The following is a 26843-nucleotide window of genomic DNA, read 5'->3' as shown; positions in this document are numbered from 1 at the left end:
GTTCCAACTCCAGCCTTTGACCTGGTGCGAAGAGCACTAATGGGGAAGCCCTTCTAACCCATGGCCAGATCCTCCTTATTGCACTTACCCATGAAGGTGCCATTTTTAGTAGGTATTCCTTCAGCATGCACACCCTGATGAAAGAGCCCCCATACACTATATTCCATAACGACACGGTTGTCCTCTGCCTACTCCCTACATTTCTCCCCAAAGTACCTACCTCTTTCCACTGCAACTAGTCCATATACTTACCAGTCTTCTTTCCCAAGCTTCCAACAACAGTGAAACCATGCTTCACACCTTGAATGTCTGTGGGGCATTAGCCTTTTACCTACAAAGAACCAAACCTTTTTAGAAGACTCTCAGACTTTTTATATTTGTTACAGAAAGATCAAAGCACATGGCCATCTCCAAACAGAGGTTATCCAAATGGATATCTGGTTGGATCTGCCTTTCATATTCTTTACTTAACCGTGAGCCCCGAACAAATATAAGGGCATGTTCTACCAGAGCAATGGCAGCTTCTACTGCATTCCTCAAAAATGTACCTCTGAGAGACATCTACAGAGTTGCCACATGGGCCTCTGTCCACACCTTTACGCAGCATTATGCCATAGACTCTTATACAGCTACTGACACCCAGTTTGGACATACTATATTGTCCATAGTACATACAGACTTACCAGAGGTCCCTCCATCAGACAAAAATACTGCTTCATAATCACCTAAGATGGAGCACCCACAGGAAGACGTCTCAAAGAAGAAGAGGGGGTTACTCTCCTTGTGCAGTAACTGATGTTCTTTGAGATGGTTGTCCCTATGGGTGCTCCACCACCCACTTTTCCTCCCTTCTGCTTCAGAACTCCTTTGTTTCTGGGCAGAGAAGCAACTAAGGGGGTCAGTTGGCTGTGCACACACAGTAGCTATTTCAAACTGCACGTGCCGGCTACCTATGTGTGCAGCCTACAGAGGCACTGCTATCGTAAATCACTGACTAAAGGTGTAGAGGTGCCGAAAACACCTAAGGTAGAGCATGCACAGGGACAACCATTATGAGGAACCTCAGCTGCTGCACAAGGTGAGTTACCCTCTCTTCTGCAGTGTAGCTTTTCTCCTGGGCTGGAGCACCCAGGAGGTTATGGAAGAAATCCCTTCCCCTCACAGAGAATGACAATGGGAAAGTCAGCAAGAGCCCTCAACCTTGGTCATCCTTCATTCAAATGTGTCCACCCTATTACATTAGGCTTGCTGGAGTTCAGGGGAGTTAGTTCTCTCATTTTGGAACCCAAGGCTGAGGTTTTGAAATTGCCTGGAAAGTCACCTGAAAAAAGTGTCCAGAATTTCAAGGGGCCGAGCTTCTTGAGTGTGTGGCTGTCATGGGCCATCTGTTGAACAGAAAGAGAAGATTAAATAGGTGTGTGGGATGCAGGAAGGTCCTGGAACCCCTGAAAGAACACTAACCAAAACCCAACAAGGTCTTTGAATGGTGAGGACAGAGGAGAAGATGGATATTATGTGCAGATGTTTTTAGATTAGATTTGTATTTTTTTTGCTTTGTCTAATAAGTAAACTGTGGTTTTAGAAGTTTCTTTGAAAAGTCTGCGTATTCCATTTGGTTTAGCTGTCACAAGGTCCACAGTGAATTAAACTGTAAATAGAAATGTCCATGCGGTTGAGGGCACGGTGTTACACTACTGGGAAATCTTTGTTAGAACAGCACGGGTCCCGGGACATGGTCAACAATTTGGACCCTTGTAGTACGCTTAGGAAATTGGGTTTAAAATACATGGAATCCAAAGGTTAAATCCAATGTAGCAGCCTGGCATCTTGACCACAAGGAGCAACTTAATCATGTCTGTAATATCTATTAATTCGTTCATTGTGCCTCTTTTGTTTACCTGAAGTGGAATTTAACCCAGAAAAGGATGATGAAATCAAATTCATGCATAATTTTACCATATTACTAAACGTTTATATTTGCAACTGGTTCACTGTCTCTGGGAAAAATGTTGTATATGTTTCATAATTAACCAAGCTTCATATATGTTTGTTTTTCTTACAGCCCAACTAGAGGTGAACTTTAAGGAAATGGAAAATCATCTGTTGCATCTTGAACACCTATGTGGACAGTGTGAGCTGGAAAGGTACAAACGTATGCACATACTGCAGCTGGAAAACTATAAGAAAACAAAAAGGTAATTAAAATACAAATGATTTGAATAAAAACACAAAAATAGCTGTAAAGTCATTCATTTATAAATTAATTCTTCTTGTAAAATGATCCTGGTGCTTTTCCTTTATCTACAATGTGGTCCATTTTGCTGTTAGTGACAAATGCAGAGTATGCATAATTATATTCTGCATACAGTGTATAATTAGTGTTTAGATGTGGGTAAAATGATACCTCTGAATTTCAGTTGTTTGCCATACACAGTAAGAATAAAGGCTGCATAAGAAAACATTCAATTAACTGTCATTTTAAAAAAAGTTCTTGGTTTTTATCCCATACTTGTATTGCTCATACAAAGCAGAGACTGTTTTTTTCTTCCTATCCTTCTTCCATCTCTGCCTTTAATAAATATTCTTCCAAATTGGATATTGCTGATACCACTATTCACTTATCACTGTTTTACATTGACTGTCCTAGAGAGTCTCAAAAGTTAGCCATGTTACTCTGTAACTTTAAAAACAAGTAGTCCTGTGACACCTTAGAGACTAGCAAAAATATATAGAATCATTGTGCTTTTGTGGGTAAAACCCACTTTATCCTGGTTTCTGTTGTTTCCAGTCCAATTCATCTGATATAGAGCAGAAGTAGTACCTATCAATTATAGGACCTGTGTTAATGAGACTGTTGACAGGTACTTCTGGTGTGGTGTGGGAGGGGGCAGGAGAAGGCGGGGGACTTTGTGTGTGTTTCTGTTATTTCCACTCTAGTTCATCTGATGAAGTCAGTTTTACCCACAAAAACTCATGATTCTATATATTTTGTTAGTCTCTAAAGTGCCACAAGACTATTCAGAGTCCTATAGACCCGCGTTTCTCAAACTATGGGTCCCAACTCCCCGGGGGGTCACGAGCAACTGGGGGGGGGGGGGAAGAGTCGTTGTATCACAAAGTTTGAGAACCCCAGCTATAGACTTACACTTGCAGCATTAAGAGTGTGCAGAGTCTTAACAACAACAGAAACCCATTAGAAATGGACTAATTTCTTTCTTGGTCTTTGTGTCTTTTCAAGTGAGCATCTAAAAAGTCTATTTAAACATGAAAACAACCTTATCATAACTTAAAGCAAGATAAGGGTTTGGTTGTTCCAGGAAAACAGGATATGCCTAAAATGTGATTGCTCTTCATAAAACCAAACAGGAAACGGACAGAATTACCAGATCAAGTGCAGTCCTCAAAACTGACATAACTGAGTAAATGTTGAAAGAGACTGAGTCAACATGAGCCAGAAACATAGAATGAACCTGGAATAGGATTGCTTCTCAATAAACCTTACAGAAAAGAGATTAAACAGAGAAATTTGGAGCACAGTTCTGTTTTGTCACAGCTAGATCAATGCTCAGGGTTTGAAAAATAGAAGACAATGTTATTGGAAACCACTTGATAGTATTCCTTTTTTGATAAAAACATTGTAAATGATGAAACAAAAAGCAGGACTATGTAGCACTTTAAAGACTAACAAGATGGTTTATTAGGTGATGAGCTTTCATGGGCAAGACCCGCTTCTTCAGATCAAATAGTGGAAGAAAATTGTCACAACCATATATACCAAAGGATACAATTTAAAAAAATGAACACACATGAAAAGGACAAATCAAATTTCAGAACAGATGGGGGAGGGGGAGAAGGTAAATGTCTGTGAGCTAATGATATTAGAGGTGATAATTGGGGAAGCTGTCTTTGTAATGGGTAAGGTAATTAGATTCTTTGTTCAAACCTAAGCGTAAAGTGTCAAATTTAAGCATGAATGAGAGTTCAGAGGATTCTCTTTCAAGTGCAGTCTTGAAAGGCTTTTGAAGCAGGATGCAGATAATCAAGTCGTTGAGACAATGTCCTTTCTGGTTGAAATGGCAAGAAACTGTTTTTTCTTTGTGATCCTGTCTAATACCTGTTTTGTGGGCATTGATCCTTTGGTGAAGTGTCTGAGACGTTTGTCCAATGTACATAGCAGACCGGACACTTTTGGCACATGATTGCATAAATTATATTTCTGGATGCGCAGGAATATGTGTTCCTGATCTTATAATTCACTTGGTTAGGTCTAATAATGGTATCAGCAGAGTGACTATGTGGACAAAGCTGTAAATGATGAGAGAGATGATGGAATTCCCATTTAAAAAAATACTGATAAAAATTAAATGGACATTTTAACAATCTCCTTTCATATAAAAAGAATAAAAGAATTAGTATATTTCAGTTACCCCATACAAGTACTGTAGTGCAGTATCTTTATCTGAAATTGCAACTAACAAATATAGTTATTTTTAACATAATTACACTCAAAACCAAAACAATGTAACACTTCAACCACCATTCCAGAGGACATGCTTCCATGTTAAGGTGGGTTCTGCTCATAGTTATCTAATATGGTGTGCACTGATGCATGTTCATTTTCATTATCTGAGTAAGATGACACCAATATACTGTGTGTTTTGTTGGGTTTTTTTGAGGTGGTTCACATTTATACTTTACACATGAGAGTAGTGTTCTTTTAAAACTTCTGCTGGTATGTTTCACACTTCGTCCATCTCAGGTTTTGGAAGTCACTTCAGATTAATCACACTGAGATTTAAGACTGTATTTATTTTTAGAAATCTCATATTGGTATCTTTTTTTGTTTTGTTTTTTTCAAATCTGCAATGGAAATCGAATAACATATGCTGGTTTATCATCCAGGACTATCATATCATGAAATATATGTCAGAATGTGGGTAAAAACCACGGAGCAGGAGATGAGGGATGTTAAATGCTAGTAATTCATCCAATAGCCAATGCATTTTGCATCAACTGTACAATTAGCTGATAGGGTGCCTCCAGCATCAGGCTCCATGCGGCGTTTCAAAACAGCACACCACACGGAATTGGGGACCGGTGGGGAAGACCCCTGCTGATCCCAGGTTCGATGCACACTGCTGCTTTGAAACACTGCATGCAGCCTGGGGACACCCCAGCTGGCCCTGGGCTGTAAGCAGCTAGTTGACTAGTCCTTCACATCCTTACCTGCAATATCAGTCATAAATTTAATTAATGCATTTTTTTGGCACGTGTTATCAGCGTGGAAGCATGTCTTCTGGAATGGTGGTTGAAGGATGAAGGGGAATATGATTAGGGTATCTAGCTTTCATATACTTTGCAACCCCAGGTACATAGTGCCATGCAAATACTTGTTCTCCCTTTTAGGTGACTTTTTTGTTTTTGAGAAATGTAGAAAAGTTCCAAAAATGGATAATTTCAAATTGGTGTTCTATTATTATTTGTGAAATTAAAACGGCAAATAATTGTGAGTAATTTTTTTAATTTGGTTTGCATTAATTAATGGAGTTACTGTTTTTAATTTACAGCCCTACATTTTTCTCTGTTGGAACCATATTGTCCATTGCATACTCAATATTTTTTATCAGCATTCTGCTTGGCACAGGTATAGTGCCGAATAGTGTCAGTCTTTAATAATTCCCAGATACGAATTAATTTAGCACACAGCTATTCAAAATCTTGTATATAAAGGAGTAGATTATTGATTCCAGTTAAGTGTATTTCTTCTTCGGAAGCATTCAGGTAGTATTTTATTCAGTGTGTGTGTTGACGCATCCAAGTATTTTTCAAAGAAGTTTCCTTGGAAGTCATTAATTTTGATAGGTGTTTTAAATATCAAGTTTTCTAAGCAGCCATCAATTAATTCTATAAATTGCTTAACTTGCTTTGCATGGTGTCAAGTATCAGAGGGGTAGCCGTGTTAGTCTGAATCCGCAAAAGCGACGAGGCGTCCTGTGGCACCTTATAGACTAACAGATTTATTGGAGCATAAGCTTTCGTGGGCAAAGACCCACTTCATCAGATGCCAAAGTTGGTTAGTTTGCTAATATTAGATGATTAAATGAAGTTAGTTATTTGGTCAGTTGTAGCCAAAATGAAAAAAACTAACACCATAGATTATACCTGATGAGTGATATAGTCAATTTTTAAATGATGAGTTGCATTATGCACAATGTATGTTTTCGGAAGATTCCACTGTAATATAACATTTAGAATGGAAAGACGCAATGCTTTAGATAATTAAAATTAATTTAACTGTAATTATGGGGGAATGGTCTCATAAATAGACTTCTTTCATAGAGCAAATGTAGTCCATGCCAAACAAATGGCTTATGTTTTGCCATTGTGTGTTGAGTAACTGTTTCAAAGTTCACTACTCCAGCAAGATGCTTAAATGTTATGTTATAATGCATTTCAGAGCCTGATTAGTTTATCAGAGCACTGCTCTCTGAAGTTTTCATTCTAATGGATAACTATTTTGTCTGTTTAGGCCCTGATCCTGCAGTTGATTCCATGTAGGCATAGGAATATACCTACATGCAACAAGCTGCAAGTTCAAGGCATAAAATAGTAATGCAATAAAATAACCAGAAATAACCATACAGAAAAACGCACAATTTTGATCACTGGTGAAATCAGGTAAAATTTAGGTGACAAGTCAGTAGCAATGCCAGGAATAAGAAAACTTCAAAGGTTTTGCTGACATTAATTTTCTATTAGAAGTTCCAGAGGTTGGGGTCTAATTTTCTTTTTAGTTCGAATGACACTTTGAAGTACTTATATAAATATATAACCACCACACACTACATACATTTGCACATTTCTCTTTAAAAAAATTTATGATCGCTTCCTAGCTTTTTTCCAAAATCAGGTGGGGCTAATGTAACACATACAATTAAATATAGTGTCACAGGAACAGAGCCAGCAAAAAGATGAAGAAAGGAGGCTATTCTTGATTAGAACAAATGTAAAATTCTAGTTTTATTGTTGGTAGAGGGATCTTTTTAGGAGCTGGACATTTAAGATTATAGAAATCTTTGGTAGAATAACTTATTGTTGGTCTTCAGACATTTAAAGAGACAAGTCCATTTAGCTAAGGGGAAAATAGCTTTAAAAATAATACATTTGAAAACTGAAATTTGTTTTCAAGTTAGATTTGTATTTGTCACAAAATATACTAATATACTTAAACAATTTTTTGTTTGTTTTTTATTTTGGCTATTTGTCTGCCAGACTCCCTCCTCTATATCCTAATAGCCATCTTATATTTTGCACAGTAAATTATACTTTCATTGATTTCAGGAGCGTTGGATTTTCAGTTTCTGAAGGATTTCTTTCGGTTTGAATACGTTTTTACCTTGTTATTTACCATTCTATTTTTTCTCATTTTCCTGCTTTATTTATTTTTTTATGACTAGTATACCATAATATCCTTAAATACAGAGGTAGTACTGCAGGTTCTTAGCTGGCTCCTCAGGAGCAAGGTGGGTGTTCACATGTAACTGTTAACGGTAACCGATAAGCCAAGGTTTATCTAACTTTTTAAATGGTTATACTCTTACACCCCTAGTTCTTTCCACAAAGTGTGGTGCTATCATTGAAGCCTACAGATCAGAAGCTGTATTTATGAAGGTTGTTCTGCATTCCCTGTTTTGTTGAGCTTCCATCTTCATTGCAATGGTCCATTTCTTGGGCGACACTGGAAGTGGAATTGGGAATCACTCAAAGAAAGAAAGGTTACTTATCTGTTTAGTAGCTGGAGTTCTTTGAGATGTGTTTTCTATATTCATATTCCATGACTATCATCCATCCTTTCTTTCTAAAAGTATTTTGCCAACCAGGATTCTTCAGTGGAGGGAAATATTTGACAGGATTGTGAAAAAATATTTTGTTTTTTTCCTCGAAGAAGATCACAGTGGGCTCTTTTTCCCCCCGTGTGGTCTAATTTTCTTTTTAGCTCAAATGACACTTTGAAGTACTTACATAAATACTGTAAATGAGATGGAATCGACTGACGTAATTAAAAGAATTCTCCAAAGTAAACTTCAAAAATCGAGATGTATGTAGCAGAAAAGGGTTCATGTTAATCTCTTCTCCCAAAGGATGCAGAAAATAGTTGTTTTGATTCTTCAAGATCAAATGTAGAACCTTTTGTCTGGTGAAGTAGAAGATAGGAGATTAATGAGCCTACGAGGGAGGAGAAATCTTTTATTTTTATGGATATTCAAAACATATACATAAATAATTCTAAAGTCCCTATACCATCTTTTCAGTAGCTTGCAACATCAGTTAATTCAGGAACAATTTTTATTTTTTACACAGAGTTCTACTGCTAATAAAATTGTTACATGAAATTATAGTATTCCCTTCAATTTAGCAATTTAAAGATGATTGAACAATTTTGCCTTCCATGTATTCTTCCAGATTTCAACTGTGTTACATTTTAGGAAGGGGGAAAATTAAAACAAGAACGAAAAGAAACAAAGATGGTCAGTTGAACATGGAAGTTCACCTCAGAATGATAAGTACGGATATAGGGGGGAAAATGTATTTCTATTCAGTTCTTTTTTTCTAGATCTGGAATAAAACCTTGCAGAGTGGTGCTCCACATTGCAAATATTGTCATTCAAGGATACAGAGAAAATTATGGAGACTGCATCACATTTCATTGCATCAAGCTGACAGAAAAAATGTGGAAGTAAATCATGGACAACAAAAGAGATGAATTCAAAGATTTGTCCGTTTTTAAGAAAAGTGCATTTCTCTCCAGCCCTCTCAACATGAGGAATATTTCAGGACATTCAGAATTGTTTGGCTGAAATTTTGTAATACTGCAGATGCTAAGAAAGCAAACAAAATAGTGATATATTTACCAAAGACAGTAAGAGTGTAGGCCTAGTAAGTTAGTAGACAGGGGACTTAATTGGTGACCTGTTCTACTTAAAAAACTGCAGGCTTTTAATTTGGACAATACATGAATGCTTTTGAAGCAATAAATATGAATATGAAGTGAATCTCATAGGACACTGCATTTTTCATAAAATGTACTGGGATCTTTTCCAAAGTATTTTGGTAGTCTTTGAGGGAAAGGGAAGAACATTTTTTCAGAGTAAGTAGATATTTTCATTTTGGAGAACTCAGTTATGACTTATGCTATAAAAATAGACCCAGAAGTTTTCCAAAGCGTTTCTGTAATTTTTTTTTATGTTTCTGCCATCTTTGTGATGTTGGCCAGAATACCAGGTTGTGTTTCTGCAACATGAACAGGGATTTAGCTTTTTCTTCAATTTAATATTATTCCTCCGGTGACTGATATATCCCATTAAAGAAGTCAGCTTTCTCTTGTCTTATTTACATAATGAGCTAGTCTACAGAGGAAATCTTTGAAAATTTAGCACAAAAATATCAGTTTAATAGGTCTTTCCAATACAGCCTTGCTTCCTAGCAATGTAGTTGTTGAATAGTAAAATTTATGCTTGCTTGCAGTACTTTAATCCTTGGAAGTGCTACAGCTACATACCATTTCACACTGAACTCTTGCATCAAATATAATGAAGTGATTATTCTCATTGCTTTTGGAATCCAAGTTAAAAGAACTGTATAATTTTAAAAGGGATGTTTGAGTTGAAGTTCCAAAAAATTACACATCTCAAGCATGTATTTAGCTTATGAACATTTTATGTATATTTTAATTTAAATATGAAGCCTATTAAGTGCTCAGCACAAGTATGTCAAGTTTACACTATTTCCACCTTCCAGGTTTCCCTAGACAGGCAAGATGAGCTGTATTTGCATTAATTAGTTATGCTAAGGAGTGGGTAAAGAATCAAATGCCCTCTTTTCTTCATCCTGTGACAGATATAATAGAACTTATGGATCAAGTAGAGTTGAAATTGAAATCACAACTGTAAGTTATGGGAAATGTCCAACTATAGAGTTGTTAAGAATAACAAAGCCCTACTTGAATTGTGGGATGATGGTCAAATAATTGTGACTGAGCTGTGGACCAGATATGGAAAATTGTGGAAAAGTTTTAACAGCAAAAATAGTTGATCAGTAAAAATGAATGGCCAGATAAAAGGATTTTGATATAACAAATCACAGGTGACTTGTAGGTGGGACATGGGGGGAGGAGGGGCAGAGGAAAGAAATACTTTCCATTGGCCTTTCGGGGGGTAGGGAGGGTGGCAGGCTCTGTATTTTTCTCCCAGTGCCTCTACTCTGCCAAATGATGACTCTTGCCCTCCACCAAGCCTGGGGCTGCAGCACTCTCCCCACCCCACATTATTTTAAAGGGGGGGGAGCTCTCTGTCCTTATCTTCCTATGTGTGCATGCCCCTCTCTCTGTGACATTTGGCCATTCTCCCTGGCAGCTAGGCAGGGAACAGGATGGAGCCACTTATACCTGAGAGCCGGGTTGGGAGACAGTGTTGGCCCGCTCCCTGTCTGGGTGTGGCTACATGGGAAAGGGTTCAAGCATGCTGGGCAATAAGTTGTTACACTATGTTGCATTGAGCTAGCATGCTACAAATAGCAGCATAGCTGGAGGTAGCTTGTGTGGTGGCTCAGAAGAGCAGCCCGAATATGTATTCAGGAGATGCAGGTGGGTTTGTACTCGGATGCTTTCCCTGAGCTATGCCTAGCTATGTTGCTATTTTTAGTGGATCTGCTCAAGCAGAGTTAGTACTTGTCTGTCTCCTGAGCAGAGAATTACACTCTGAGCTGCAGTGTAGCTGTACTCATAGGGGGCTGTGTCTATACTGGGCCACTTACTCCGGAAAATCAGCCGCTTTTCTGGAATAAGCTGCGAGCTGTCTACACTGGCCCTTGAATTTCCGGAATAGCAACGATGCTCTACTGTACAAAATCAGCCGCTATTCCTGAAAAACTATTCTGCTCCCGCTCGGGCATAAGTCCTTATTCCGGAATACTGTTCCAGAAAAGTGCCAGTGTAGACAGTCCAGTAGTCTTTTCCGGAAAAAAGCCCCGATCGCGAAAATGGCTATCGGGGCTCTTTTCCGGAAAAGCGCGTCTACATTGGCCACGGACGCTTTTCCAGAAAAAGGGCTTTTCCGGAAAAGCAGCCTGCCAATGTAGACGCTCCTTTTCCGGAAAAACTGAAAACGGAATACTATTCCGTTTTAAGCAGTTCCAGAAATTCATGCCAGTGTAGACGTAGCCAGGCTGTGTCTACACTGGCCTCCATTTCGGAAAAGGGATGCTAATGTAGCACTTTGGAATAGGCAAATCTGCGGGGGATTTAAATATTCCCCGCGGTATTTGCATTAACATGGCTGCCGCTTTTTTCCGGCTTGGAGATAAGCCGGAGAAAAGCGCCAGTCTAGACGTGATTCTCCGGAAAATAAAGCCTTTTCCGGAGGATCTCTTATTCCTACTTCAAGTGACTTCAAGTAGGAATAAGAGATCCTCCGGAAAAGGCTTTATTTTCCGGAGAATCACGTCTAGACTGGCGCTTTTCTCCGGCTTATCTCCAAGCCGGAAAAAAGCGGCAGCCATGTTAATGCAAATACCGCGGGGGATATTTAAATCCCCCGCGGATTTGCCTATTCCAAAGTGCTACATTAGCATCCCTTTTCCGAAAGGGAGGCCAGTGTAGACACAGCCATAAAGTATATCATTAAGTTGTCTTAACATGAAGATAAATCCTTAGTTCTTTTTCAAAGTAGGTGTCTTTAGGTAGGATGTTTCACATGCAGCTGTGGCTTCTCTTCCTATTTTTAAAAAGTTGCAAGAAGTTTGCAGTGAGCCTGGCTGAAATTTTTCCTTGGTAGTTCAACCATTCAGTCTTTGAGAGAGGTCAACAGTATTGTCTACCTTGATTTTTTTTTAAGCCATTATTCAACAAAAGTAGAAGTTGATGTAGACAGAGAACTTATGTGCATGCCTATAAGCTGTGATGGACCCTTCCCTCATGGAATCGTCTCTATCAGGTCAATATTTTTCTGTAGATAAGGGTTTTCTGCACAGTAGCTGATTGAAATATTATCAGTTAATAACTGCAGGCAAATACCTCCAACAAGTCTGATACCCATCCCAGTTAACCATTTTTTAAAAAGTCTTGTAAATGAATTATTGTCACTGGACAAGACAGTCAAACCAGCTCCTATCTAGCAGTTATTTGGGGCTTGCAGGATCTCTAATGTGTGCAGGGCTGGCCTTAGCATGAGGCGAACTGAGGCGGCTGCCTCAGGTGCCAGACTCTGGGGAGGAGGGGGCACTAGGACCCAGAGTGTAGAAAGTTGTATCTGCTGCTGGTGCATATATATTCTCTCTGCAGTACCATGAGGGGAGTAGAACAGGAAGAAGGCAGAATTAAGACCTTTCAAAGTTTTGGCCCAAGCGAGGGGGCATGGCAGTGTCATTTGAGCTCCCCACCTCAGGTGCCAAAATGTTGTGGTCTGGTCCTGATAAGGTGTGTGGCAATAACTGTGAATATAAAAACCCTGGTCATTTAGGAAATATCATATGTGCTTTTTGACATCTTGGTTGCGTCACTTCCCTTATCAAGCTCACTGTCCCAATCACTTAAAGAAATCGAAGGCATTTGTCATGATACCGCATGACATCTTCATTAATAAACTAGAACAATCCAGGAGCAATGTGGCACACATTAAATGGATTTAAAACAGTTAAATGATTAGTCTCACCATATAATTTCAAAAGGGGTGTCATCAGATAGCAGCAGTGTTTCTAATTGGGTCCTACAGGGATGGGTTTTTGGCTTTTGCTATTTAATGTTTTTATCAGCAATTTAAAAAAAAAACTGAAATTTTGCAGATGACACAGATTGTTTACTTGCACCCATCTTACAAAGCAATACATTGTGTGTAAATATGACCATATATAAGTTCGTACATTTTTAGAAACAAAGAATCTATGCTGTACAGACAAATGGGAGACTTTATCTTTTGAAACCATAACTCTGAAAAAGACTGGGATGTCCTGGTGGATAATCAACTGAACATGAGCTCCTGAGAGTGACCTTGAGGCTAAATGATAGGTAATGTGATTGTGACATTCTGATTGAAATGTTAGACATTTGTTTTAAGATGTGGCAGATGGCCAGAAAGGGTTATCCAACTCATTGGCTGATACAGGATCAACCTCTGAAGACTCATTAGGAAGATACGTAAGTGTTAGTTGGGTTATTACATTGTTAGAGTAGATCTTTGAAATGCAAACCTGCATGGGTCAGACCATTGCAGTGGTAGGTGTTTTCTCAGGTTTTGTGATGTCAATAATCAGTTCTTGTCTATTGTATATAGCTTTGAGTGAAGATCAAAAAGGAATATTAACATTTATGATAAAACTTGATTGAAGTAGCTAGTAGTCTTTCTTTTTGAAAGTTGTGGTAACTTGTATACGAACTGTTTAATGGATAAATTATCCTATTCTAACTGTCATGGTGATTGGGAGACAGAAGGTTGCATCGAAAGCCTATTGTTCTCCCAAGCTAAGAGGCTGCTGGAAATAAAATACAAAGTCCCTTTGGACACGATCTTTTTCATCACATATCTGCTTGGATGTTCATGGGGAAAGCTGCAAGCTATAAAGAATGAGATCCTAGAATATCCTGGTGCTCCTATAATGGACATTGACCTAATAACTCCAGAATAATGTGGAAAAATCAGTCTGCAACTGCAAAGCTCAATAACTCTGTGAATCTTCTCGTAAAGCTTAACTTATGTCTGTATGTATTTGATTCCTATAACCAATTTCAACATGCACATTTCTTTCATATTAATTCTCTCTCTCTCTCTCTCTCTCTCTTGCTGGAGTTTCTCGGGGCGGGAGGTGGGGTCTTGCTGGGGATGCCCCGTGTGAGGAGCGGGAGAGGGCGAGCACGGGACCTATAGTGGGCGGGGGTGGCCCAGCTCGCACCTGGTGCTGCAGGTGTCGTGGGGGGTAATGACCCCACCATCCACCCCGAAAGTTTCGCCCCGCTACCTTCCGCACCATGGGGCTGTGCCGTGGGCTCCCCTCTCCTGTGGGCCACAGTGAGCAGGTGCCAGGATCTCCGCCACGTGAACAGGAAGCTGCACCAGAGCCAAGGCCTCTCCCAGCACTGCTGCCTCCCCGCTGGGCTCGCCTTGCTTCGCCTGCAACTGCCCCCTAGTGGCGGCCGCCAGCTCCAGCCCGCCACTCGGCAACCTTCGGCTGCTGCTGGAGGAGAGGGGCCCAGGCCGAGTGACATCATGGGTGGCAGGGAGGAGGGGGCTCCCCTGCCCCGGATGTACCTGTGCAGTGGAACAGCCTGGTAGAGGTGAGTGCGGCAGCTGCTGCTCGGAGCGCTGCCCCTCCCCTTGTGCCTCCACCGCTAGCCTTAGTGAGTGACTGTCCCCGCCGCTTCCCCCGGGAAGCCGCTTCTCCCTGCACTGCCAAAAGTACCTTAAAAAACCTTTTCCTGGAGGAAAGGTTACCCCATGCAAAGCTTGGTTGTGGTAGCTCTTTGTGGCTGTTTTGTTTTATGTTATGTGTAGTAACCACTAGCATTTTGTAATAGCTGTACTCTGTTTCTAAGCAGTGTGATCTGAATTTTGCTTTCTCAGCTATCCATGAAGGCATGGTTACAGTGATCCTTGAAGTAGGGGAACACTGATTAATAATAGGAGGATTATATTGCCTGTATTTGCAATTAGTACATCTGCTATTGGAATACTGTGTGCCGTCACTTAAGTATATTGATAAAATGGAGAGGGTTCTGAAAAGAACTGTGAGAATGATTACAAGATTGGGTAGTCTACCTTATGGAGAGGGAATTAAGGAGTGCAGTGTATTGAGAAGGTTAAGAGTGACTTTCTTACTATAGCTACCTATATGTGGGAAAGTACTTTGATAATACATTACTTTTCAGTCTGAGAAAGATGTGATAAGAACCTATGACTGGAGGTTGAAACTGTTCTAATTCATATTGGAAACAGACACAATTTTTCGTGGACCAACTAGAAGAGTTGGTGGATTAAGTGAGTAATACTTTCAGGTGTTAGACAAGAGTGAGTGGTGTTTCCAAGAAAAGGTATCCTGCTTTGCCTCCACATCCATCCAACTATAGCCATCATCAGCTATTAGCTGCTTTCCTTTTGGACATCTGCAATATCCATGCTCCTAATTTTAGGAGCAGCTAGTGTGGAAAAATAAGAGGAAAAATTCTTTACAAGATGTTTCCTCTGCATAGGTTTATTTCTGTCTTTGGAAAATGTTTGTTTCCTTTCCTGTTAATTGTGTTTTAAATCACATAGTATTACGGAATTCACTGCCTGTGGTAATGTTGAGGGAGTGTTTCTGAATTTGTTTAGAATATTTGGAAATCCAGGTCTCTCATTTGGTGGCACAGTTGCATTGCTGTATGTGGACAAAATAGTTTTAGGACTGGCCATGGAACTTGGGTGTGTTCTCTGACCTTCATTATAGGACTGCTTTCTATATTCATTCAAATATAAAGGAATTTGCAGTACTTCGTGCAAGAATGAATTCACCAATCAGTCATTTGTTTAGAAGCTGAAGAAATCTTGCAGGATAGCTTATACTTAAATGGTGTATATGGGGGGAGAATCAAGACACTGACGTTAGTTTGTGGATAGTGAGTGCATGTTTTTTAGATAACACCATGATTCTATCAGTTATAGCATATCCTTCTCACTTCCATCCATATTCAATATTTGTTCTTGTTAAAGAGTTGCTGATTGCTTGCTAGTTCTGGTTATTTTTTATATTGATTCCAAAATGCAGTTTTACTTTACATTAATGTCTGTGTTCCTCCAGCTCTGTTCTTCCTGAGGCAAGATTCAAATTCTTGATTGACATTGAAATTCCTGGCTTTCACAAGATGAACAAGCAGAGACTTGCATTATATTCAGTTTAAGATACATTGATGACACTGGCTTCCTTTACAAATCAAGCTTCAAAAACTGCTTTCTGGGGAGAGCAGGCTTACTGTTTGAGGGTACAACTACACAGCAACATTATTTCAAAAGAACAAGCATTATTATGAAATAACTTCGTCCGCGTCTACACGGAAGGTAGTTATTTTGAAATAATGTCAAAATGCTGTCAAGCTAGAGGACTTCTTACTCCTTATACAATGAGGGTTACAGGAGCTGGAGTAAGGGAAGTCAGAGGAAGAGTGCTCTATTTTGAAATAAGTGCTGTGTAGGCGCTCCCAATTTTGAAATAAGCTATTTTGAAATAAGCTACTCCATTGACAGAGCTCAATTTGTGTAGCTTATTTCGAATTAAGCCCTGCTGTGTAGACACACTCTTAAGGTATATCTACTCAGCAAAGTTATTTCAGAATAACAGCCCTTATTTCAAAATAACTTTCCTAGCGTCTACACAGCCAAACCACTATTTTGAAATAAATAGCAGAGCGCTTCTTTCGAATTTGGTAAACCTCATTCTATGATGAATAACACCAAATTTGAAATAGCTATTTCGAAATAAGTGCTGTGTAGACACTTATTTCGAAATAGGGGGCCTCCAGTCTTCCCAGGGTGCCCTGGTGGCCACTCCAGCCTCAACCAAGAACACTTCTCTTCCTCCCCTCCTCCCTGAAACCCTTAGAGGTAGACTGTGGCCACAGTGCCTGTGCCAGCTCTAAGCCTGCCAGCCCAGAGCCAGCAGTCACTGCCCCTCACCCAGTGGCCCCAAAACAAGAGCCAGCAAGCCACTGGCAGCCAGCCCTCCACTGCTCCCCAGGAGCAGTCTGCCAGCTCCTAGGAGCCTGCCAGGGCCCAGAGAATGCGGGCACCTTCCTGGTCCAGGGTGGAGATCATGGACCTCATTCAGGTTTGGGGGGGATGCCCCCAATGTCCATGACCTCTGCACTAGTCGGAGGAACGCGGCCGTCTATGGCAGGATAGCTGCCAGCCTGGCCACCCAGGAGCAGGTTTGCTTCCCCCTTCCAGCTTCCTTCTCCCAGGTTTCCACCTCCCCTCTCCCACCCTCTCTTTCCCCTCTCCCGCCTCCTTTCCCCAGTCTCACCAGAGTTTCATTCCTTTCCCCCCAGTTTTGTTAAATAAAGAGAGTTTGTGTTCATTAAAATGTGTATTTTATTTTATATCAGGAAGGGGTGTTAGGGAGGGGTAAGTGGAAGTACGTGAGGGAGGAATGAGGCACAAGCCCCCAGTGGGGCAGACCAGGGAGGCTCTTGTGTTCCTCAGGATGGAAGCTCTTCCGCAGGGCCTCCTGGATACTGATAGCCCCCTGATGGACCTCCCGGATGGCAGCCTGCAGAAAGTGCAGCCAGGCTCACAGCGACGTGTCCAAGAGAAGCACCAGAGTGCCCAGGGGCAGCTCTGGCTCCATGTTGCAGAGTGCTGTGGTGTCCCGAGTGAGGCCAACCAGAGCACGCAGAGACAAAAATGTTTTGCTGTCCCTCATTGAGGTAGACAAGTAAGCAGGGAGACCTGAGAACTAGTTGTCGGGGGAGGGAGAGGGCCCTTTAAGCACAGATCTCAGATATCCTCAGGCAGCAGCCCCACATAGTAAGTCCTGACCTGGTGCCCTGCTGGAACTGGTTCCGGCCGGCCTTAAATGCGATTCAGCATCCACTCAGTGTGGATGCACTATTTCGAAATAGCAAAAAGCTATTTTGAAATGCATTTTGTGTGTAGATGCGTTAGTCCTGACCTGGTGCCCTGCTGGAACTGGTTCCAGCCGGCCTTAAATGCGATTCAGCATCCACTCAATGTGGATGCGCTATTTCGAAATAGCAAAAAGCTATTTCGAAATGCATTTTGTGTATAGATGCATTATTTCAAAATAAGCTAATTCGAAATAAATAACACTGTATTGTAGACATACCTTTTGAGAACCAGAAATGTCTTTAGACCTGGTACTTTAGAGGGTAAAAAAGGCTTTGTAATCAACTTTTCATGTTGGGTTTTCACCTCTTCTGTAACCATTTCATGATGGAAGGACATTCTTATTGGTCTGTAGATAATTTTTATATAATTAATTGTTTGTAATTGATGACTGTAATTCCTGCAAAAGAAGTAATTTACTACATGACAATTAAAATGATTCTAGTAGCTCTGTGGATGAAAGGTATAGAAACTGAAAATAATTTTTACTTATTTGAGATATTTTAAAAGAAATGCAAGAAGCATTCCTTAATCAAATCCTAATTGTCCTATTGAAAATGCAAGTGACCTTTGCTTTGTATTTTATTTATCATTTGAAACTTTACATTTCTGACTTGCTTTCTCTTACTATGTAACTGAGGAAACCGAATTTAATAATATATCACTTGTATATGAATAAGTAACCTGAGTTCCTACTGCTGAATCACGTTTCCCTCCTCCTCCCCATCACTTATAGGGGAAGAACAAGGGTGATATCACGGAGCTTATGAGAAGTACGCCCTGGTTTTCAAATAGGTTTCTTAATTGTTTTTAAAAAATAGCATGAAGATGTTTTTATTCATAAAAACTAAAATGCAGATTTAAAGCTTACACATAATATATTAGACTCAAATAAGCTTACCAGACAGACTAAATGCCTATGTTGCTACAGTCTGACAGTTTAAAGAAATAACACTTGTATGCTGTATCTAATTGTGACATTGTCAAATATATTTTTATATTGTGTAATATTCTTGTCTCTAATATTTCTTTATTTAAGTCTTAAAATTATAACTTACTACAGTAAAACTCCAATAGTCTGTCATCCAATTGTACGGCACTCCCAATAGTCCGGCATCAAAATGGCAAGAGCCTTGTGAGTGAGCTTTTGCAAAAAACGAGTCATAAGGCAGCAGGTGAACCGAGCGAAACTGGACGGGACCGAGTCAGTCTGCCACTGGCATTGTGTAATGCTGGACAGTGCTTGTGCTACAATAAAAGGGGTTAAAAACACTTTAGTGTGTGTGTGTGTGTGTGTGTATATATATATATATATATATATATATATATATATATATAAAATAAATAAAAACCCCATCTGATAGTCCAGCATATCCGATAATCTGGCACCACCTAGGTCCCAAAGGTTCCAGATTATCGGAAGCCTACTGTATTTGGGCTGGTCAATAGGAAAATATTTGAATATGTTCATTAAATACCACTGGTACTGAATAATATGTTTGTCGTAGTATTTGACCAGATACAGAACATATAAAAATATTTGTCAAATTATCCTATGAATATAGTTGAAATTAATCTAAAATACTCATTGAATAATATTTTGCAGGCCCTATTTACTTTTTCTCCTCTTATGCCATCATTTCAGCAGGTCAGGAGGCAGGACCTAAGTTGAAATAATTAATCAGTTAATAATTCTAAGACACAACTCCTTTAAATCCCCCCCATATACCTCAGTAGCTAGAAGGAAGAAAATGTTAGATTATTGTTACTCCCCTCTCAAAGAGAAGCGTATGTGTATGAGAGGATGAGTGAGTGTTCTTTGCTGCTCAATCTGTCTTCTTCCAGGTTGCAGAGTTTTGGAATGTCACTGTTCGTTCCATATTTTTGAATCCTCTTGCTTCAGGGTATAGCTCTAAAATCTAGCTTGTGCCTTTGGAGATTTCTCAAGCAGCACAGTGAATTTTACCAGATTTTTGTCTGTTTCACTGCTAACTATAGGGTTTTGAATGTCAGTCCTGAAACCTGGCAAGACAGTATTCAGTTTTCACTCTTACAGCTTGACAAAGCTTTGAGGCAGCAGGGATGTCTTACTGTCTGACAGTGGATTTAAGAAGCTTTCATTTATTAATTGATTGTACTTGGTTCATATTCATATTATCTTTGCAATGAGATCAATACAGAATGAGAATATACATAAATCTGTAATGTATATTTGTAAAATGAAATTGATTTCTTTGGAACTGAACTATCACTCACTTGCTCCACTAAAAGCAATTTTTCAAGCTCTATATATTTATATAGAAGCTTCCATTAACCAAGTTCCTAAAAATATCACAATACTCAAAAATCCTTTGCAGGTCAACTTTTCTTGCATTTTAAACCATTACAAAACATGACCATCCCAGTTGCAGTTTGAATGTATGCAACATATCTGTTTTTAATCTGAGACTCTATTTTGATTTCTCTCCTACAGGAAGGAACTTGAAACCTTCAAAGGTAATTTCTCTATTTAATTTTATACTTCAAAATTGCTGTCATTTTCTCAGTTATTATATTAATAGTGAAAGTGGTAAAGGTTTTGTATTTTATTTTGGATAATATTCATCTTATGTGACTAACACAGATTTGTTACTCCGTTACTTGAACTGCTTCTGCTACTAACTTCTTTACTTCATTTCCTGTTATCTTAGAAACACAGATGAGACTTTCTTCTGAAAGTATTGAGGGAAATGCTAAATTTCAAAGCTTCCAAACCTAGTCTCTCTTCTGGAGGGTTATCTAAAAGTGAAAGATTTCATGTCATGGGGTAGTTAAGATGTCTTTTTCAAATTGTATTGTGTTTTGACATGTTCCATGAACACTTTATCTCGAAACAGCTATGCAGAATTGTGACAGTTTTCACTATATTCCACTATATCAGAGAGAAGACTGCGATGGTTGACAGCTTATTTTTTTCCCCTTACTCCCAGTTAGGTTTGTTTTGCAACAAGATTGTACTATATGTCAATCCAACATAATACAAAGGGGTTGGGAACTTCACATAGTGTGACAGTGCTTTATCATTGTAGTAAGCTGGCAGAGGATTTTGGTGTTCATGGGACTTATTATTTATTATTTAAGAATCTTAAATGTGTGGTCAGTTTTAAAATTACCTATACCTTTTTGATCTTGGTAAAATACAAGTGGTAAGCTATTAGTTAAGTTTATTGAGTCATACAAGTTAGTTGTCTTTTGTGGTTTAAAGTATGTTTGAAAGTTTCTGCAGAATGCACTCTTTGCCTATTTTGTTCTTAGCTTATTTTATTATATAATGTGGAAAAAAAAAACCACAATCAAGTTAAAATTACCAGACAACAAGTGACACAGATTATGTAAAGTGTCACCTCTTCTGCAGTGCTATACTACAGTTCTTTTCATTGGTTTGACAGCTTTAAGCGCAGACTGACTCAGTAGATAGCCAGACAATGCCAAATTGATTCTGTTCCAAGGCAGCACAGTTAGTTTTATGATACCATGTTTTCACATAAAGACTGAAAAACACAATTCTCTTTATTTGTGTTGATGCTGAAGTGATTTCTGGAGTTATTTTGTAAACATTGAATCAGTGAGGTGGTTGCTTAGGTTTGCCATGTGGTCTTGGAAGTTTTCTAGTGCTTTCAGGTGCATAGAGTGCAAAAGATTTAACTGATTAAATTCTGAGACATTCATATTTACCATTGCATCTATTATTACTCTTCAGACTCGTTAGCTGTATGCACCTAGTTAAAAGGCAGATGCAGACACAAAAAATTAACTTTGAATAATTTTTCATTTTGATACTAAGGCATGTGTTATGTAGTGTGGGGAGTCACCGGACTCTGCAGCCCCATTCACAGTCAAATGTTACTCTCAGCCATCAAGTATAGAACAGAAGTTGTATTGGTTTGCAGGGACACAGCATAGCATAGACTTCTTGTTACAGTAAGCAGGAACATTATGTACTATCCATCATGGAGATAAGTTCCCTAAGCCAGCTAGACTCCCTTCTCCCTAAGCCATCCGAAAAACTACTAACTCATGCACCCAGAAACTGGTCCTACCTCTCTAGACAGCCCTGCCTCCTCATTTGTTCAGATTTCCGGGCAAGGTGTCACCTGGTTGCTCCCCCCACCCAGGCTCAAGTTACCAGACAGCCTGAGCTGTTATTGTGTATGTGCTAAGATGGGGAGTCTGGGGCAGCCTTCCCCTCAGTGAGAACCACACCCAACATTCCCATCGCCAGCCAGTGCAGTGCCCAGGGAAACTGAGGCACACACACATAGTTACAACAGAACAATACAGGACAATAGGAATCACCCAGCACGTAAGTGAAAACAGTTCCCACTACGTGACAGCATGATTCTTATTTTTCTTAGCTCATGTTTACTAATGAAAAAGTTTTTGACCTGACTAACTACTACAGCTTACGTTAGTTCTGATTTGGTAATTGAAACAGCATAAAGTGTCTTTATCTCTGTTTTTGTGAGCCCTCATTTAGATATGGAAAACAGGCAGGATCAGCTTCTGTTATGTCTTGAACAGCTCTAAATGCCTTTTGATAAACTTTATGTAATGTTACTGTCCATATCAGTATATATGTTATACCCTTAGTGCTTTTTCAGTCATACAAGCAGTATGAGTGCTACTCTTTGTATCCTTTGTGTAATGATTTTTAGTAGTATCTAGTTTGTTCTAAGTAAGGGGTAAGAACTTGTTTTCAAACCAACTCTAGCATGCTTATGTAAAACAGAATACAGGTTGCACCTCCCAAAATTGGAATTCTCTGGTCTGACCACATCCGTGGTCTGGCAGGACTACAGATGTTTCTTGATCAGAGAGCCCTGGTAGCCTAGTGGCAGGAGGACAATCCAGGAGGGGTCGGGTTGAAGCAGCAGGACAGGGCAGGAGCTAGTGGCAGCCTCCAATAGCTTGCGACAATGGGACCTGGTTGGGGCAAGATCAGGCCAGCGACAGCCCATGTCAGCACAGGGCCAATGCCAGAGCCTTGAGCAACCTGTGGAAGCAGGACCTGTGCTGGGGTTGGGAACCACGAACAGCCCTTGGAAGAGGAACTAGAGCCTGTGGGCTGCCACAGGGCAGGAGCCCACACCCTCGGCAGAGGGACCCGAGTCCAGGGCTGGAGAAAGCCCCAGCAGCCCATGACAGTGTGAGGCCAGAGTCCCGGACAGCCTGACCAGGGCTATAGCCAGCACCAGCAGCCCATGACAGCGCAGGGCTGGAGCATATGGCAGCGGGCTACTGGAGCCCGGCAGGCATTCCAGCTGGGGCAGCAGCAGCAGGGTCTGCAACCCAGCAGGCAGCCCTGCAAGGGCTGGAGGGCATCTCTCCACCTCTTTCCCTCCACCCTCCCATCTCTAATCCAGCAAATTCCTTGGATTGGGATCAGTCGGGTCCGGATGCTGGATAAGAGATGTCCAACCTGTACCATGAAGGAATGAATTCCAGAAGGTTCTAAGCTCTTTTTGAGAGATTTGCTGTGTAGTCCTGGATACATCAGTTTACCTCTTTGCTTTGCAGTCTGTAAAATAGAGATTCTTTGATCAGTTTGTGAAATAAACTTTATATTTTGAAAGTGATATATAAATGTTACCAATTATGTAAAGGATATTTTTCAGCAATATAATCAATCCTGAACTAATTCAAATATAACCAGAGGTGAATTTTTTTCTTTGAATGTGTCAATATGGATCCCACTTCAACTGGACATGTGCCTAATGTACAAAATTGGATTTGTTTTGGTAAGTTTGAGTTCTGTACCTTCTTGTGTGGGAGTGTAAAGAATGCAGTGACCTTAGCCTGTCTTCAGTTTCTTCTTCCTGAATTGATGCAACCTGTCAAGTGTGTGACCTGTTGTTTTTCTTAAGTTTCAAACTCATCTTCCATACTTGTTCTTTTAAGAACTCTTTCTTTAATCTTTTCATCAACTTATTTATGCCATTTTTAAAATTGACATGCAAAAAAAAACATAGGGCGAGAGACAAGTTTAAGACTCCCTTCCACCTTCTTCCCCTTCACCCATGCCTTCCAGATTTAAAGCCTGTCTGGCATGCACATGCTCATTTCCCTAGTCAAGGGGCATAATTGATGCCTTTTCTGTCTAAGGAAAGTCATTTCCATAATAAGCTTGAGGTGTGTACTTACTTCTCATTGAGAACTCACAAGGCAATGCATATACAAACCAAACTACACCAGCTTGAGCAATCAGTGTACATCATTTCAGATTTGGAAGTAGGGATGTTAAGAAGTGTGTAATTTGTTAATCACGTAGTCGACAAAAATTTTGTTGACTACCTGATTAATTGATAAGGGGTAGCATTGAAAGCACTCGGTCTTGGCTCAAGCCAGGCCCACCAACTACTCCTGCTGCAGTTCTGCATTAGAAGCATTTTGAGAATTGATGCACAGGTGGCTCAGACCCAGTTCGAGCCAGGTCCTGGCAACTACCCACTCTGTGTCTCTGCATTATTAAAATCCCCTAATAAAGCCTCTGATAAGATTTTGGTGTATTACTTTGGGTGTTCACCATTAACTTTCAGCATCTCTGTACCCTTTTGTATTGATGACTCTAGATGCTTTACAATTGTATTGGTTGACGGGACACTAGAAATCCTCTTCAGTATACAGGAATTTGGGGCTTCTCTCTCAGGTTTTTTCTGCATCATGACAGTGAAGGAAAGATGTGTAAAAACTCTCCATACTGTGCCCTTCATTCAGATACTTTGTACAGTGCACTCCATTTGTAAGAATCACAGATTATATGACCACATAGTGATCAAAATCATTTCTATGCTCAGCTTGTAAGAATCAACCTCTTATAAGAATTGAATAATCTAGGATGCATATGATTCTTATAAAAGGAGTGCACTGTCTTTGTTTTTTTAATGGACAGTATGGCCACAATTTACAGGGGTTTAAAAATATTTTGATATTTCTGCATTCAGGCCAAAATAATATAGAATGCAAAACGTATCTGCAGTCGGCGTTACTAAGAGAGAGTGGGACATCCCAACTGGATGTCAGTTGTCAAAACTCAGTTGTGAAGTACAAGAAAGTTTGTTTTTTGTTTTTTGTGTGAGATATGATGTCAAATGATAAATTTAAAGCTAGCTAAACAAAGACTAAAAACTGACAGAAGTTGCTAAGGTGTACCACTAGTTGATCTGAGGTTTTTACTTTAGGACAGTGGTCACCAACCTTTTGGGGCTGCTGGGTGCCCAGGGGCGGGGCCGTGCATGCGCCGCATGCCTAGAGCCCGGGGCGCAAGAATGGCTTGGGCCGGCCCTGGTCGCTCGGTGGGCACACATAAATGCCCCAGTGGGTGCCATGTTGGGGACCACTCCTTTAGGAGTTGGAAAGAAAGGAGGAGTGGTTAGGAGCCATGCCCTTGTCTAGAGCACATTGTGTAGGGGTGAAGGTGAATACCTTACCCAAGTTTATACTGCATGCTAAAGATTACAAGCTCATGGAGCTTCCAAGAGTGAATGGACAGTAGCTGAAGAAGAACACCATAAATTAAAAGGTTTTTAAGATCTGTATTTATGCTTTTTAAAAACACGTTGCTCTGTTTTTGTGTGTTTTGATTCCTATAAATGAACAATTTTATATTTGAAAACAATTCGTAATTTTCCCTTAAAAAAAAAAAAAAAACCACCCTGATAGATGAGTAAAAATACTTGACACAATTCATTGTAAATATGAATGGTTTTTTAAAATCTTGTCCTAAAACTAGAGGCCTAATTTTTCTACTGATTTCAAACTAACTTGGTGTCAAAAGATCATGCCATATAATCAAGATACCATTTTAGTCTGTTCAAAAGAATTATTTAAATATATGGTGACATAGTTACATAACATTATTGCTTCCTTGTCTAATGATGGCACATTGTGACGGGGCGAGGCAGCCCCGCACTGAGCCTGCAGGGCCCAGCCAGGGTTACCTGGCTGCAGAGGCCCCTCTCCCACAGCCCTACTGAACATTCCCAGGCTGTAGCTCCACTATAAAAGCCGGGGGAAGGACTCAGTCGGGTGGCAGCTGGAGGAGGAGGAGCTGTGGTGGGAGCTCCTGCACAGCTGCCACCAGAGACTCAGATGCAGGTGGGGACGTGGAGGCGAGCTGGTGCAGCCCAGAGAGTGCAGCAGGCTGGACGAGTACGTGGGAAGGAACACCAGCAAACCAGGTAGGAAGTGGCCCAGTGTAGGAGCAGATGCCGCCCCTCAGCGCGTTTTGGCCAGATTGCCTCGCTGAGGGAGTGACACGCTATCTGGTCACTCACAGGGCCCTGGGCCTGGACCTGGTGGAGTAGGGTGGGCCCAGGTCCCCCTACCTAGGGTGCGTCCCCGCCACAACCCTGAACTGTGTTTTGGACTCAGGCTGGAGGGCCTTGACCTTAAGAGGTCCTGCGGAAGGGCCAGGCGAGAGTAGCCTGCCACACGCATGAATAAAAAAAAGCATCAAGTATGATGTCATGCAATGTAATATATCATCCCTGCCCATCCTCTTTATCCTAAAAATTGTGAGTAAGATCAAAACTGGCAGGAGTCTTGTCTGTTGGCACCTTGTAATAAGGTGACTTTTCATTGATCCTGCATGCATGTATGCACTAATGACTTTTTTTTAAGTGCATGTATGTAATTTCTGATTTCCTTAATTCACGAGTTCTCATGTAAAAGAGGACAGATGCTGAATTTGGACTCATCCTTAACTTTTTATATAACTATAAAACCAAAGAGTAGTCCTAAGGAACCTTAGAGGCCAATCAGTATGTTAGATCGTGAGTTTTTGTGGGTGAAACCCACTTCATCAGATGAGTTGGAGTGGAAATTACAGAATCCAGGGTATATATAACAGCAAAAGCAGTTACCCATCAGTTGCAGGGCCAGTGTTAATGAAGTTAAGACAGGCTGGATGTGTCCCGTTCATAGCATGCAATGTGGAAATGCAAATATCAAAGGTGGAGGAAACTGCCTTTGTAGTGAGTTAACCAGTTAATATCTTTATTAGAATAGTGATAGAAATGTAGTCGTGTTAGTCTGGTGTAGATGAAACAAAAAACAGGACTATATAGCACTTTAAAGACTAACAAGATGGTTTATTAGGTGATGAGCTTACATGGGCCAGACCCACTTCCTCAGATCAAATAGTGGAAGAAAATTGTCACAACC

At 40.2% G+C, this 26843-nt stretch overlaps 1 protein-coding gene across 2 annotated transcripts in view; it reads left to right on the top strand.

Moving 5' to 3' along the window:
* DTNBP1 (dystrobrevin binding protein 1) overlaps positions 1-26843 on the top strand; it is a 121097-nt gene that overhangs the window by 33577 nt on the left and 60677 nt on the right. For both annotated transcript variants that reach the window (XM_075921200.2, XM_089776372.1), the window contains exons 6-7: positions 2063-2195; positions 20116-20138. In XM_075921200.2, the coding sequence (XP_075777315.1) occupies positions 2063-2195; positions 20116-20138 (156 nt within the window). The remainder of the gene's footprint in view (positions 1-2062; positions 2196-20115; positions 20139-26843) is intronic.

Source organism: Pelodiscus sinensis, chromosome 2 (genome assembly GCF_052426305.1).
Source record: "Pelodiscus sinensis isolate ZL-2025 chromosome 2, ASM5242630v1, whole genome shotgun sequence".
In the NCBI taxonomy this organism is placed as follows: domain Eukaryota; kingdom Metazoa; phylum Chordata; order Testudines; family Trionychidae; genus Pelodiscus; species Pelodiscus sinensis.
Note: the sequence above shows the minus strand (reverse complement) of the source record. Positions and strands in the feature narration are given on the sequence as shown.